The sequence below is a fragment of the Bacillus rossius genome, chromosome 1 (genome assembly GCF_032445375.1).
Source record: "Bacillus rossius redtenbacheri isolate Brsri chromosome 1, Brsri_v3, whole genome shotgun sequence".
Taxonomy (NCBI): Eukaryota; Metazoa; Arthropoda; class Insecta; order Phasmatodea; family Bacillidae; genus Bacillus; species Bacillus rossius.
Genome location: NC_086330.1, coordinates 320,666,429 through 320,682,448, shown reverse-complemented (window position 1 = coordinate 320,682,448; position 16,020 = coordinate 320,666,429). Strand labels below are relative to the sequence as shown.

At 36.0% G+C, this 16,020-nt stretch overlaps 1 protein-coding gene across 2 annotated transcripts in view; it reads right to left on the bottom strand.

The window, feature by feature from the left end:
- Positions 1-12,050: 12,050 nt before the first annotated feature.
- The window catches only part of LOC134527967 (la-related protein 7), a 56,341-nt gene continuing 52,371 nt past the window's right edge, over positions 12,051-16,020 (bottom strand). For both annotated transcript variants that reach the window (XM_063361075.1, XM_063361076.1), the window contains exons 8-9: positions 13,621-13,762; positions 12,051-12,325 (exon numbers count right to left, since the gene is read on the bottom strand). In XM_063361075.1, the coding sequence (XP_063217145.1) occupies positions 12,174-12,325; positions 13,621-13,762 (294 nt within the window). In that variant the 3' untranslated portion in view covers positions 12,051-12,173. The remainder of the gene's footprint in view (positions 12,326-13,620; positions 13,763-16,020) is intronic.

Genomic DNA, 16,020 nt, shown 5'->3' with positions numbered 1-16,020 from the left:
CTTGGATGACTTTATGCTGTTTTACACTCAGAACAGACTGAGCATTTTTCAGTTCCTTGCATGCTTTACTTGAGTGTTTAAAATGACCAACAATGCGGCGGCATTTTGCTGTCAAACTAGTTACATTCTTGTTGTTAAGTAACCCATCTTTAACAACAAGCTGAAATGTATGCACTAAGCAAGAGAGATGTTGAAACTGTGATGTCTCTAGGGCACTTACGATGTTCCTACCATTGTCTCTCACAATGCAAACAACCTTTTCACTCAGATTCCACTCTTGAAGAGTTTCTGTGATAAAAGTGCAAATGTTCGACCCTGTGTGTGAGAATTCAATAAATGGAATTACCTCGATACAAAGATGTTGCAGAACAAAATTTCTGTCGACAAAGTGCACCGTCAGACTCATATAATCGTCGTTATTAGTTGAAGTCCACATGTCTGTTGTAAGGCTCACATACTCTGCATCTGCCAGCTGTAGTTTAACACTTTCTGTGCACTCATTGTACATCTCTGGTATCACTTTCTTCGAAAAATGTTTCCTACTGGGCATTGCATACCTTGGCTCCATGAATTTCACAAATTCAGTAAACCCTCTGTCCTCGACAATACTAAAAGGCTGCTTATCTAGGCACATCATTCTTCCAATATGTCTAGTTATTGATTTAGCTTTTGAGTCACCTGATTTGAAAGGTGAGGTTTGAGTTATAAATTCTTTGAGTGTTGGTTGGACAAGGGATTTCTTGGCTATTGGTTTTGGTTTCGGTTTCAGCATTTGGCACTGTTTGAAACTGCTTAGAATGTCTGTGGGATTAGGTGAGCTAGGATCATCAGGTTCAAGTATTGTACAAGCAGATGACTGGGGTATTGACAAAGTAGTGCTGCTGCTTTTGCTAGGAGATGAACAAGGCTGATGACTGACTGGAATCAAAGGTGATGAAAACAATGAACCACTGTTGCAGGGCAAGGAAGTTGATTTCTCTGCATGAGCTGGTAAGTCCAAGCCCCTATTTGCTGAATCAAGTTTTCTCTTCTTGGTATTTTCAATAAACGCGGTATGTTTCCCAAGATGTTTTTTCATGTTTGTTGTTGTTTTTGAAGAACCACCTCGCGAAATTTTCGTACTACAAATTTGGCAAATTGCATAATTGTTGTCGTTTGGATCAATAAAAAAATGCTCCCAGACTTCACTTGACATGATCGTAATTAAAAAAACGTAGTAAACACTCGGAAGTATACAATGTTTTTAAAGCATTTTAAAAGCACAGTACAAATACTTCCAGATATACAACAATTTCGAAGTGAAGTCGCTGCAATCAATATAACTTACTTACCTAGTAGGCACGTGTTTACGTTTTGCCGATGCTGCTTTCCTTAGTTGATTCGGCGGCCACGTGCTAGCTATCTAATCTTACTGATTCGGTAAAACTGAACGCGCCAGCGACCATTTGTGATAAAATGAAAGCGCCCGTTTTTTTTTTCTCGTAGCAAATTGTTATATCGTGCCATACAGCACGGCAGCAAGCTGTAGCAGTGTATTTAATCCATGGATATATACTCTATAGCTACTACATCTATGGTATCTCGTGATGTTATGTTGCTATCCTAAGCCACGCCTAATATATATTTAAAGCCGGCAGTAATAAGTGTAACTATTAACAGTCGGGGCAATTATAAGTATATAATCATTTAAAATGTTTAAAGGTATGGTACATTTGTACGTTACGTTACGCAGTTGTATTATGTTATTGGTGCGAGTCCTCGGCGTTTATATTTTCGTTGCGGCGAGGATACAATAAATTTTTATATTCCTTTTTATTACCATTAATTACCGTGGAATAAAAAAAAAGAGGTTACTGTATGTAAATCAAAACAATATGTAGTTAAAATTACGGGTATATATTTGTTAGTAAACAGACGTGTATAGCTGATTTATGAACAGTAGTAATGGGCAAAAATCTTCACTAAACTTCCGAATGTTTAAAATTTTCAGGGAAAATTATTTTAGAAAGCATATTATGCTGGTTTTGGCATTTTTATTCCAGTACCACATATGTTTTGTATGTTTGTAGTTAAATTTGGACGCAAAGATTAGGTTAGGTAATCGAAAATGCAAATAATCGACGTTTTTCCCCGATTCTCGATTCTCGATTAATTTCACAGAATCGATGGGTATCGGGGTATCGAAGAATCGAATTTCCCATCCCTAGTTTTACATATACATTAGGGCTGTTGGAAGTTTCAAAATCAAGTGAATTTTTATAATATTAAACATTTCCGAATTTTTTGACGTGTCTAAATGTTAATAAAGGCTGTATTTTACTTTTCACTTTTGTTTACACAGGTAGAAATTCCACTAATATGTTGTGTACTTCCTGATATTTTCCTGAATTCCCGACCTTTTAAATTCCCTGTCTTTTTCCAGTTTTATAGTCCTGTAGCAACCATGAGATATGAAAAGTAAAAAATTCTTAGTACTTTTTTCACCAAATTAGTCTCATTAAGAATGTTTATTATATAGCTACTCAGAAAAATACTTCGGCAAATTTGCGAACGTTATTAAAGTAAAAACATTTTACTAATTAAAGAGGTACAAGATCAAACAATGTAACATAGATTTTTTATCAATCTGTTTAGTTCATATATTTTGGTACGAAATTTATGCTAAATAAATTAGATCCAATGAATAAACCATAATAAAAAAACAAAAATTTTGTAATTTTAATTAAGTTTTATCAATTTTCTGATTGATTGCATATTTTTATTTACCTTTAGGTGCTAAAATGTGTATTACCCAGGATTTTGGTGTTATGTGGTGCATTGACATGCTTGTGGTGTTATTTCAGTTTTATCACAATGCACCGTATATCATATTTACCTGCATATGGGTTGCATATTTAATGCCCATTTTTTGTTTAATAAAATTTACTGTGATCCATATGCAAAAATTTCCATTTTGGTTAAAAAAAAAATTAACATTGCTCTGTTGTGATTAATTATATGCTTAAATAACTAGTCTGTGTTGGTTTTTAGTAAATATGTCACGAGTAAATATAAATTGTTTAGTTAAAATATCTCAGCAATAAGTGTAAAGCATCACGAACTGCACTGTTAAGCTACGACTGCCGCCTCTCGTGCGGCTACCCAGGCGGCGCCAGAATGTGATGTGAAAGAGGATAAATTGTTACTTCACTGCAAAAAAAAAACTTTACTAGAGTCTACAAAAAGTGTAATTAAGAAAATTCTGTCATTGATCGCTGTCCTGCGTAAAGTTTTCTACTGCATCATAGAACAATGTTGGCACCTAAAATGAAACATTACTGTGCATGCTGATTTATCACATTTTTTTTTTGTCGAAGCTTTTTCCTTTACTTTTAATTGGGATTTCAGTTTTTATTTTTTTTTTGCGAAAATTTTTTTATCAGATAATAGAATAGCATTTCATTCAAAACATTTTATTTCAGTGGACAGAACTTTAGCATGTACAGCATAACAAAGAAGTGAAAGTCTTGGCCCTTTTTAAGCTTTTATATTGAAGCTTTACTTTGTATATAACTCTATTTATAGAAATCATAATTTCAGTTGCTAATGTTGTGGAATCACATTCTCTGTTTACAAGTTGTGTGGAGGCTTTTAGAGTGGATTAAGTTGGACTCTAAATAATCCGTCACATCATTCCATTATCAGTTTATCCCTTACACGACCGATTCACAATACTGAACATTTCTATTTCTGTCATAATAATTTCCAATTTTCTTGTGAAGGTTTATTAGTTTGACAATCATGTACGCTAAGTACTTATAAACCATTCAACATTTCTGTGTTTGTCGAATTTTCCTTTAATATATCAAACTTTTAAACACATTCAGATGCAAGGTAAAAAAGATAATATAGAAGCAGCTAAACAAACAAATAAATGATTAAACTAAAAACCTTTTAAAACAAAGGCAATGCTTGTCAGATATTTTTGAAGTTATTAAATTCAGTTATCTCATCTGTCCATTGAGCATAGAAGCTTAGCAGGGTTTTGACGGGTGGATGAGACGTGTCATTGAGAGTTCAGCCTTAAGTTCAAAAGGTTCATTAATTACAACCCAGGAAATAGAGGTCACTTATATATAATTAATTTATTTAGATTATATACACCTATCTTCATACTTACAGGTTGTTACTTGGTGAATTTTACTTAAAAATTGGAAAATTTTTAATTATAAGCATTGAGCCATAAATTGGAATATTCTCCTGGCTCATCGTTAGGCTTAGCATAATTTAAATAAATATTTTTTGTATTTTTTCTGTAGCCTGTTACAGCCTATCAAAATTTTATCCCAGTATTGTACTCTCCTACTTAATTTTGTCTCCGGCCGTTTCAATCCACGGGCTCCCACACCACTCAAGTCCCGATTAAGCATCATCTCATGTCTCCCCGCTCCTCTGCACGTACTCGCTACCTTAGCTTCCGTCAGCCCTCTTAGGCACACCCGTAGCTCAAGCTACAGCTGACCGAAGCAACTTTGGTCAGGTTCGCCGGCACAGGTTACGGTTGGTCCCGACACGCCTCGGGAGTCCTGTAGGCAGCCTTTCCCACTACGCAGCACTACCCCCCCTTCTCTTTTCCCCTCTATCCATTCCAGATCCTTCCATCTGGATAAACCCCCTCCCGGTCTCTATAACAGACCCCAGGCCGGCGAACGGACAGCTTGCGCCATCTCCGAGTGGCATGGCGAACTAAATTACCTTCTCATAGACGTCGGAGCGAGCGCTCTGGTGGCCGCGACCGTACTTAATCTAAGTCCCTTTTCTCCCCGACAGAGCTCGCACCAAGAGGGCTCCATATGGTACAAGCTTTCGCTAGTGCCCCCCCGCGGGACTCTTGCCTACCAACACAGTCAGTTCCTGTTGTCCCCAACAGAGCGCTCTGCGGCCGCTTTAAGTTAGGCAATTAGTCCTCTTCATATCTTTTTTTTGGAGGGCGGAGCGAGTACTCTGCTGGGCTTATTCTAGCCAATCAGAGGCCATTTCTCCCACTCCCTAAGACTCCGGGCCTCTTGCTCGAACTTAACTTCATGTCACCTGGAAGAGCGAGAGATTCTTCCTTCGGCGGTCACCACGGTAGCATATCGCGCCTTTTACGTATTCAGCCGCCGCAACCTAGTTAAGAGATGTGATCTCTCAAGTTCGGGAGTGTTCCCTAATGTTTATTTTTTTTTTTATTCTTCTGGTTGGCTATTTGCCATTAGTTTAGCCAAGTAGTAATTTTGCATAATGTTTCGCGACGGTTCACCGCAACTACCCGCGCCGCCTCCCCTCGGGGATTGACTTCACTTCACTTCACTTCACTCTAACCCCAGATCGGTAAGTGGAAAAGTCAATGTCCTGTTTGACTATTGTTGCCTCCCCGTTATCCTTTTGCCCTAACTTAATTAGTTTACTATTCTTGATCACTGGATTCCCTTTTGGTTCCAGTGGGGTTCAAGACTTAGTCTACCAAATTTACGCCGATCCTTCGGAGATTGAAGCCCAGAACCTCCTAATTATGCTCCGCCAGTGAACAGTCCGCTATGCAACATTTTGAATATGTATTCCAGCACCAATCAGAGCAATTAATGTTTTTTTATAACTATTAAATTTATTAATGTTAAAACTATTATGGTTATTTTCATAGTCTCATTTATGAAATGTATCATAAAATTGTAACTAATGACTTCAAATGGCCCGGGCCCCCTTTAAAATAATTAATTATTAATTCCAATAATGGTAATTTTGTAATTTCAAAGAGCATCAAAATTATATAATGCAGATTTTAATTAACAATAAAAAGGGTAAACTTTAAGCAAACTATTTGTTTTTCACTTCAAATACGATCCTCCTTCCTAGTTCCCATTGTGAGAAGTAACTAATATTTTTTGTTGCTCCCTTGTGTCCTCTGAGTATACAGTAGTTACTGTTTCGCCCACTAAATGCAGCTTCCAGTATTTTCATGACCATAAAGTTTCTTTATCTACACAAGGGGCACAGCGTACAAGTATAATTTTTAGCTTTTGTTTTTATGAATTAATGTAATTAAACAATTTATTATTAGGCAGGGTTTTTTTTGTAAATCTTTAAGACAGGTATGTTTATTCTAGTTCCAGTTATTAAGAGTTGACATCAATGTATTTATTTTTGATTCAGGCTCCTTGTTCACTCTTTTAAGTTCTGGATACACAAACATTTACAAATACTCACCCATTATTTTTTAAAGCTTTGATCAGTATTTTGATTTTGTTGCATTTGCAAAAAAAAAATTGTCATGAGTAGGCCTGTGTGAATATCAGGGTTTTTTTTCTTTTTAAATCAAATACGAATATCATATTTCAATAGTAGGAATGAGAATAATTTAAATGCCATAAAAAAAATATTCACATCTCCTTACAAACATGCAGAGTAGCAGCTACTAATAAAATTTGATTAATAACTGAAGTAAAAGGTTGGTTAGGTTAAGTCAGCTACAATAATAATATGTTAATGTGCAGCAGTTGCCGCCTCCTGGGCTAGCAGAGCGCTCCCTTCCCCTCCATCCTTTCCCCCTCTCCACCTTGCCCCAGCCTTCCCCTCCGCACTTCCCCTCCTTTCCCGAGGCTTCCCGTCTTCCCTTCTCCTCGTTTCTCGAACCTTCCCCTCCGCCGCTTTTCTCTATTGTTCTCGAAAGACAGCTCGCCTGTATATAAGGCCGCGAGTTTGCTTAGGCCGGCACTGTCTTCAGTCACTCTCGCTCGTAGGCAGTCCGCTGGGAGGAAGCCGCGCTACTCATGCTCATGGTTGATTAGTTATGTTAGAAGCTTCGCTCTAAATCCACTATGGATCTCTGCCTTGTAATTTCCGCGGGCATTAATGGTCTGTTTGCTCAAGTTTAACTTCTTTCTTACGAGCCTTCTGCTCTTGATAGAGTGGTCTAGATGGGTCTTGTACCTAATTTTGTTGGATGCTCCATTTACCACCGACCTTAATTTACATGAGTGTTTGCTTGATTATTTGTTTTGCGCATTGGGCTTCCTCCCTGTCGTAATATTTTTGTCTTTTAGCTGGGGTTCGCGATTCCCATTTAAATTTGCCATGAAAACTTATGTTGCGTGTAAACGTAATGCATAATTTAAAGCCTTAATATTTATACTTAATTGTTTGATAACGAATTTGCTCTGCGTGAGACTTTTATATGATTTTTGTCTGCCTGCTAAGGTCTTTTAAATGTACATTAATTAAGAGAATTTTCCTTATGCGCAGTACTTAAATACGTGTTACGTCAGGCGCATATTTCATTGCGCAAATTGTTCATGATGCTCTCTTTTCAAGCATCTGTTTTATACTCATGTTTGTAAAAACCACAACGATTAATGGGTGTTGCCTGCACATTTGTTATATCTATTTGTACCTTATCATTTTTGTTTAATGAATAAAATATATTTTTTTTCTACTTTCATGTTTTTTCTAATATAACAACATTTTTACAACTGCTGTTGTATCATACTGGAATGGTACACCATTGGTTCCCACTTAACCAGTTGAAGTTACATCGATCCCACTTACACCCAGCTTCAAATGTTTTGTTAAAATCTTTAAATTTTCAAGAAAAAATGAGTTTTTATGCAGGTAACTTAACTTATTATTTACCACATTCCCCAGAAGCTGCTACTCTGCACATTGATCCCAAAAATTTCAGTGAACTGCAAAATACTGTAAAAACACATTCCTAAAAATAGCTATTTTGAAATAGTGACAATACGAGCTCATATTTACGTTGTAATCCTAATTATTCACTCTTTTGGTTTGTGTTGTTAATGGCTGCCAGGTAAACTTTATTTAGTTCAGCAATATTACGAATACATTTTCTACCAGTTTCTTCTGGAATACGAATCCATTATTAATGTTTTATTTTGTTTTTGAATCGCAACGTCTGTTTTGTCGTAAATACATCCAGTAAGTGTGATCATAACTACTGATTTATACACCGTGGCAACTATCATGTTCAAATCTTTTAATGGTCATCAACAAGGAATGCCAGTGTTTTTTGTTTTAGTCCCTGGTCATAGAATTTTTCAATTTTACTTATATTTCTTCTCCTGGTAAAAATATATAATATTTTGTTTTTCTTTCTTTCTTTTCAAGTTCAATATGTCTAAAATAATTCTCGTTTTCAACTTGCCATGAAAATTTTTCCGCTACTGTTTCGCAAAACAGTAGTGAAATAACTAGGGATGGGGCGACCGAATCCAATATCCGCCGAATCCTAGGGATTCAAAGCTTCGGTAGGTCTGATATAGGATTCGTCAAAGGATTCTGTGTTTTACTATTTACGGAAAAAAAAAAAACAGTAAAACTCGCTTACGAGGTCCCGCATGGTAGGTTTTTCCGTATAAAGCGTTTAAATTGCCCGGGGGCTCATCATTTACGCCATTAAATGTGTGATATAAAGTCCTGTTAAAATTTTTTATGAAAGTTCCTGTCTCAAATAGTAATGGCACACGTAAATATGAAGAAAAGACAAATGAACAACATACGAAGAAATATGGATGATGTACCATAACTACAGTACAAACCCAATAGTTATATTAAGATAATTACCATAAAAAGAACTAAAGATTCTTTGTAGATACCATAATTACTACAGAAGCAGATAGATACCACATTTGCACTATAGTTACCGTAACAACCGAGATGTATATTTACCGTAATAGTAATGTATTATTTTCAAAAAAAAATTAAAACGTACTCATGTGTTACTCATGTGTTCAAAATGCTGGATGCAGGGTTTGCTTTTGATGGTGAAGTCATATTAAAACATCTAAGTTGCATAAATGATTTAACCTCTACAGTCTATATTGATATGTGACAAACTCAGGTAGTGTATGTCAAATGTTCACATAGGCATAGTCATTTGTGACATTTAATATTCTACTGTTCACACAGTTATAATCATGGGTGACACCACGGTTAATACGAAATATTCGTTATTATGTATTACGAAGTAACGTCACGTCCGCTCACGTAGTGTACTATTATTTTATTATCGGATAAACCGAATGAAATTTTAGAACAAGAATCGCACACTTTAATCACGTGCACGCAGCTTCACTATAATTCTGTTAACGGCAAATAATTTGTACGGTAAATGGTCTACAGTCAAACCTCTATCTATCGAACTCGCATGTATCGATTGTCCATGTTTATCGTATACTTTCTACGGTCCCGGCAAAATTGCCATACAACTAAGGTTAAAAAAGTCCGCTTGTACCGATGTTCGAATTATCGTTTTGTCCGCATTGATCGTACAAAATATGTGGTCCCGTCACTATAAATTATAATAGATGATCGTTTAACCATAAATATTTTGCAGAAATAACCATTTCTTAGAAAGAAACCGTCATAAAAACAGTAACGATAGTATACAGTAGTAAAAATCAACTTAAATCTGCAGCCAAGTAATGGAGCACGTAAATATGAAGAAAAGACAAATGAACAACAACTTACGAAGAAATTGGATGATGTACCATCACTACAGTACAAACCCAATTGTTATCCTAAGATAATTACCATAAAAAGAACTAAAGATTCTTTGTCGATACCATAATTACTACAGAAGCACGATAGCTACCACATTTGCACTACAGTTACCGTAACAACCGAGACGTATATTTACCATGACGGTAATGTATTTATTTATGACATATTAAAAATAAAGAACATTATTGAAAAATAGGATGTTAAATTTTTATATGTACGTTTGGCACATGTTGCGAAGAAATAATGTGATCTGAAAAAATGCAGTACTACTACGAAAAGCGAAAAGGGTAATCGTGGATTTTTAGGTTATGGCAGTCTCTCTCGTTTTTCAGTAATATCGGCCGAAAATTAACAAGCGTATCGGAAGTCGGCAGAAATGCCGATTCAACTAAATATTGGCAAAATCGGCTTCTTCAGTACAGCTCTACATTTGATGACATGAGTAAACATATTTCAGACTTCAGGATATTGAAAAAGACTTTAATTTCCATGTAGATTTATTGTGCGTATGATTTTTTTTGCAAGTGTAAATTGAAGTAAGTAAAATACTTCCATTTTTATTTATTTTTCAACTGATTTAACTTTAATGACAAGTAACTGATATATTTCTGACACTAATTTTGAGGTTGAAATATTTTTTAAAAATTCTTAGAGTGAAGTCCACTTCAGCATTAATTGTCTTGGAAAAGGTTCTGGCTGCTAGTGATGTAGACACTGATGTCTTGTCTTCCTTCGACAAACCTTGCAGTGCAGTAAAGGACATTTATGCAACTAAAAAAGTGCAGAAAAAAATCAATGAATTTTTCAAGCCTCTTTAATTCTCTATTTGACTAATTTTCGAGTAAAAAATCAATACTTGATTTTGTCGATTATTATTAATGTGAGCATATGCACCTGTTAATACAAACTGCAAAATTTTAGGTGCCTTCAGGTTTGTATTAAAGAGGTTTCACTGTATCTGGTTTGCTACAAACTTGAAATTTCAAATTCTCACTCCCACGTTTCTCTCAACAAGTATCCCTCATGTTAAGACAAGAAAAAGAATTATGTATTGTGATACATTTGTTGCGCTGTAAGTTATTTCCGGAAAAAAGGAATAAATATACACAGTTTGAAGGTGTCTTTTTAATCTTAAAAGCCTCTATTCTCACTAGAAATTGACTTAACCTGCACAACTCAATAATAGTTTTATTGGTGTTTAGACAAAATTTAAGATTATATATCCACTCCTATAGTATGATTTTACTATGGAAAAGTCTCCATACAGAAATTAATTTTTCAATACTATGACTGATTTACCAGGGAAAAGAACACTCATAGTGGTAGAGCAGACAAAGTTTCCATGAAATGGTGAATGAAGAAGTGGAAAGAATGTAAATAATTTATCAAGAGGATAAAAGGAAAAACAAGAAAGCACAAAAAATTCGATAAAACTAGCCATTATAAATAGTACTAAAATTAGACTAAAGGTAATCAAAAAAATGTTGTAGAAGTTGAAAATCAGTATGACTTCATTATGAATTAATTAAAAAAAGTAAATGATGACTACAAAACATTCAATCTAATTCAGATTACAAACATGTTTAAACTAAAACTATCAATTTTGTGTTAACCTTAATTTGCCAGTTTCACAAGTTGAGTTAACACAAGTCAACTGACTTAATTATGGCATACTTTCAGATGTGCTGATTATAGTCATGCTATGCTTCATAGCAACAGCCCTCTTTATGCTGTTTTGTCTTGAATTTTAGTTTTGATTTTTGAAACACGTCCCAAAGCCATCTTTGTTCACCGGCATCAAAATGAGCCGGTCTTTCACTGGAATGAACTTTGTGCTCATAGCACATCACACCTGACTGATTTCTCACCAAAACCTGAACGAATAGTTAGAAGAGTAGACAAATACATGTAATTTAACAGTTCTCATAGAAACTAATTCATTGTTCATATTAATTAAGGGGATCGCCTAGTGAAGAGTTTACTTGTGTTAGTAAGGCGGATGATAACTGTGCTTGCTGGTGCTTCTGGCATGGTGTTGCCACTTCTTAAGTACAAACTCTGAACTGGCGCACAGTCTTCTCATTGTGCACAAGACAACTATGATATTTGGCTGGTAATCATAACATTTCAATACAGAGAACTGAAGATAAAGGTTTAATGCAAGTCCCTTGAATGCTTTCAATAATCTGTTTCATGCCTAAATATTATTATGAAAACACAAGTTTGTGCCATTTTCACTGTTCTAAAAATACAGGGTAAAAACTAAATATGGGAACACAACTACCCATCCGTCTTCAATGTATTCTTAAATGCACCACTCTGATATCTTTGTCAGTTTATAAATAGGAAGAGCCCTTAATGTTGTCACATAAGGTTACACTAAAAAATTTGCAGTTGACTGTTGCCATTTTTTAAAAAAATTTCTTCTTCAAACTTATTCTTCCTAAAACTAACCTAACACAAAAGCATTTTTAATTCTATTAAAACACTTAGGGGGATGAAAAAGAGGTAAATGTAAACAGCCTTTTTTATTTCCAGAGTTTGAATTAACACAGTTTTAATGTACTATCTCTAAAAAAAAAAAAATTAAGTCTACTGTTAACTCTTAGCTAAATTTATAAAAAAACAATCACAAATTATACATTATCATCAAATTTAATATGTTTACTCAAGACCTTCTCTGCTCTAGCCAGCAGTTTGTCTTTGCCTCTTTTTTTCTTTCTGTCGCTGTGTGCCATCTTCTGCCGCCACTCGAGGATTCTGTTCCAATATTGCTTATCTTCCTCGCCTGTAACACCAAGTACACACTATTAATAGAGCCAAAAATGTAATGTGTAAACAAAAAAGTTCATTTCATAATTAAAAATGGTGTATTTTGTCTTTATCCTCATTAAAAAATGAAACACAAGTAATAACTTGTACATATAAAATATAACAGCTTTAACAATTCATGACAAGATACATAAAATGTGTACATACAAATACTGACGAGAGTAAACATTCAACATTCTTCTATGATTATCCTTAGTGCACAAAAGAAATATAAATAAAAATAAATAAATATCACAATTTTTATGCAACATCTAAAGCCAAAATGTATGGTTTTATATTTTCACTAGATTTCTTGTGAAATATTTAAAATTTGTTATTGTTTTTATTTTTGTGAATTATGTACATTGTCACTATTATCCATTATCGTGCATAATCTATGTATAAAACCAAAAATGATATTATTGGAACTTCTAAACATATATAATGTTTATACCAGCAAAAACAAATATGGGAAATGATTAATTACCATGGTTCCAGTAATTTTCAAAACAATATTAAAAATCTTTTTTTTTTCTGGTACCGGCATAGTTTCAAAGTTACATTTTGCTTTTTATTATTGCCTTATTACTCCAATACTATTAATATAAATAAAAAAATCAATATGCAATGTAAAAGGCCTAAATTCCTTATTAATTTCTCTGTGACATTCCTCTGTATGGCATAAGATATATACTGCTGTTATTTACTTACATACATTTTTTAATAAAACTTTTTTACATCCTTGAATTGAATTTTACATAATACTAGATGACATTAGGTAATTAAGTTATTTTGTTAAATTTTGGGTTTGGCCTTGTATTTTGATTTTATGCCATGTGGTGTATCAACTTGCATTCAGTGTTATTTCTGTTTTACCATTATTTACCATAAAGGTAATCATGCATGTTCTCAACCTTCCTTGCCATGAGAACATGCAAGTAAATTCTGGTGTATTTTGATGAGCACATCTAAAATTATTCAACAACCCAATCAAAACAAATTCCTTTTTCATTCTTACTTAGTATCACATAAAAACTAACAAATATACAACCTTGGAATTTGCATAACACTGAATATGTCTTTACATGACCGATAATGAATGATTCACATGTGTGTAGGGAACAACAATTATAAAAACACACAATGTCACTGTAGTGACCAATACCAGAACATACAACGCTTAAAAATTTAAAAACCTTACATGATGAAAAAAATATGTTCATATAACAAATGCAGGACAGCTGCAGTTGACTGGTTTTCGTAGTTAGTTACCTTCCAGAACAGCCATCTGTTCCCAAGGTTTGGACGTCACCAACTGGGCGGCGCCTTCGGCAGTGGAACACCTCAGGAATGCTTCCGTCGCACCCTCTTCCACGTCCACGTACTGCACGTCGCCAAGCGATCTTGCTTCAGCCTGGAGAAGAAGACCTCAGTACGCCACATAGCACCACAATGCTACAGACACAGTGCTTATGTACATCTACTGCCTCTCGTCACAACCGAGTGGGAATCATTGTAGATGTTGCCAAAGTAGGTTTTTCCAGATGCTTCAGTTAACCCCGTGGTTTAACTGCCAAGTTAACTTTACTGCTGACGTAAGTGGATTCAAGCATTATTCCCAAGGGATGCTCAAAATAATTACGTATATGTAAGATTTAAAGATTAATAATTTACTATTATTTGTACATTTGAGGAATTACAGACAAAATTTACAAAATAGAAAAGCCTATTATTAATTATGTTTTTATTTCATACTGTTTCAAAGCCATTCACACACACTTAAAAGGTAATATATAAAAATGTCAGGACAGTTGACTGGAAACAGTCAGAGGATGGGACTTCCACAATAAATGACTAAACACTTGAAAAATGAACTCAAGTTTGCAGTAGGGCAAGTTACGCCCGCTTGGCACAACCACACCCAAGTACAATGTTTCAGTATGTAGTCACTGAGTTGGGAGGACTATTATGAATAGGGTATAGGAGGTAATTCTGAAGAAAAGCTTCTTTCCTATTAAAAACAACACCCTTTTAGACAATGATATGAAAACCTGTCAAGAAGTAAAAAAAAAAAATTAGAATTTCTTTTAAGCAGCTATATTCAACACGTGGACGTGCTAAAAAAAACTGTGTGTAAGCTATAGGTAGAGACGTCAACCGGGCATGCGCCCCAGAAGCCTGGTCAGCCTCCGCCACCTTTCCCCTCACCCCCCGTCCCACATCCCGTACTGGCAGCTGCTCCGTCTTGAGTACATAGTCGGGTGGTTGTGTTTGAATAGCGCGCTACGGACGTCAAGAGGGCGCTGTAGCAGCAGTGCACCACACTCCTTTAACTAGAAATAAACATTGTAATTATTTTTGCTTATTTTTCCTCGAGAGGGGTGTGACGGCTGGGAGTGTTTTATGTACTTTAAGTAATTAATATTTAGTTAAGGCATAAACAACGAAAAGACGTACCAAACATGCACGAGGCGAAATGAAGTCTGCCGAAGCCGGACTGGTTATCATTAATAATAAATTGTTGTAATTTTAGTTAATAGTTTTTATCATTAATTAGGTGTAATCTAATTATTAAATGTGTTTCATGTTTTACCTGTAGCTTCCTGTGGCACGTAATCGTAAATAGGTATAACGGTAATTGGTTTGGCGCGAATACGCCATGTTAGGATAGCAGAGCCGTGAGCTCTCCGCAGTCCTCCGCCAGCACCGACCAAGAGCAGACGCATCAGCACCCTGGGGACCTCACCGCTTGCCTGCACTGCTAAGTAATTCTGTTAAATCTTAATCATCTAAAAACTTTCGTTCGTAATTCCTCGGGGCTTCCCTCGGTCGGGGGGACTGTTTAAATAATTGTAATAGTGACCACTATGGTCCTTTTCATGCTAATTACCTAATTGTAGAGTGTGACCACGTGGTCAGGTTGCACCACATGAACCGATTCGTACCGCAGGCCTTGTGTGATATAATCAAAGGTGTAGGCGAAGTAGCAACTAATAAACCAGGGCATACGATTTTATTTGTATTTGTTTATTTCAACATCCTGAGAGTGACGGCGTGTGGGACGCCGTAAGAGCCCACTGCGTAGGTGAAGAGCGTACCCGACGCTGAGAGCGGACCAGTAGCGAGTACTAGGATTGGCTTTAGGGGGGTTAAAATCACGCATCACATGGACGACATCACGGCAGCACTGAAAAAGAGTCTCTCCCGGGTTCGTGCCCCTTGCACGGTGGCGCCCACAAATTAATCTCAGTACATGTATCGACGCGAACCCCCACTTAGCATTAAGGACAGTTAGGCCGCTGCCATGTCAAGTGGCGTCCAAGAGCGTGGGGCGTGATAAAAGCAGCCTAGTACCGAGATCTAAATGAGCGCGGGAGATATGCGGTTGCTGCACGGGAGCGCGGAGCGTGACAGCCAGCATTGGCGCGGAGCGCATAAGGGACTCTGGCGCACCGGCCACGTGAACATCACGTAGCGTGGACAACTCCGGGAATCCAGCGGGCAAAGACCACAGATTAGGCCGCGGCCATGTCAGTAGAGATGATGGAAAATAGCATTTATAATTGTACTTTATATCATTTATTTTGAGCTATTTGTCATTTATGTGGTTTTTTAAGCATTTCACAATGCATTGCTGTTTTGAAAAAAAAATGCAACTTAAATCGGAGTGAC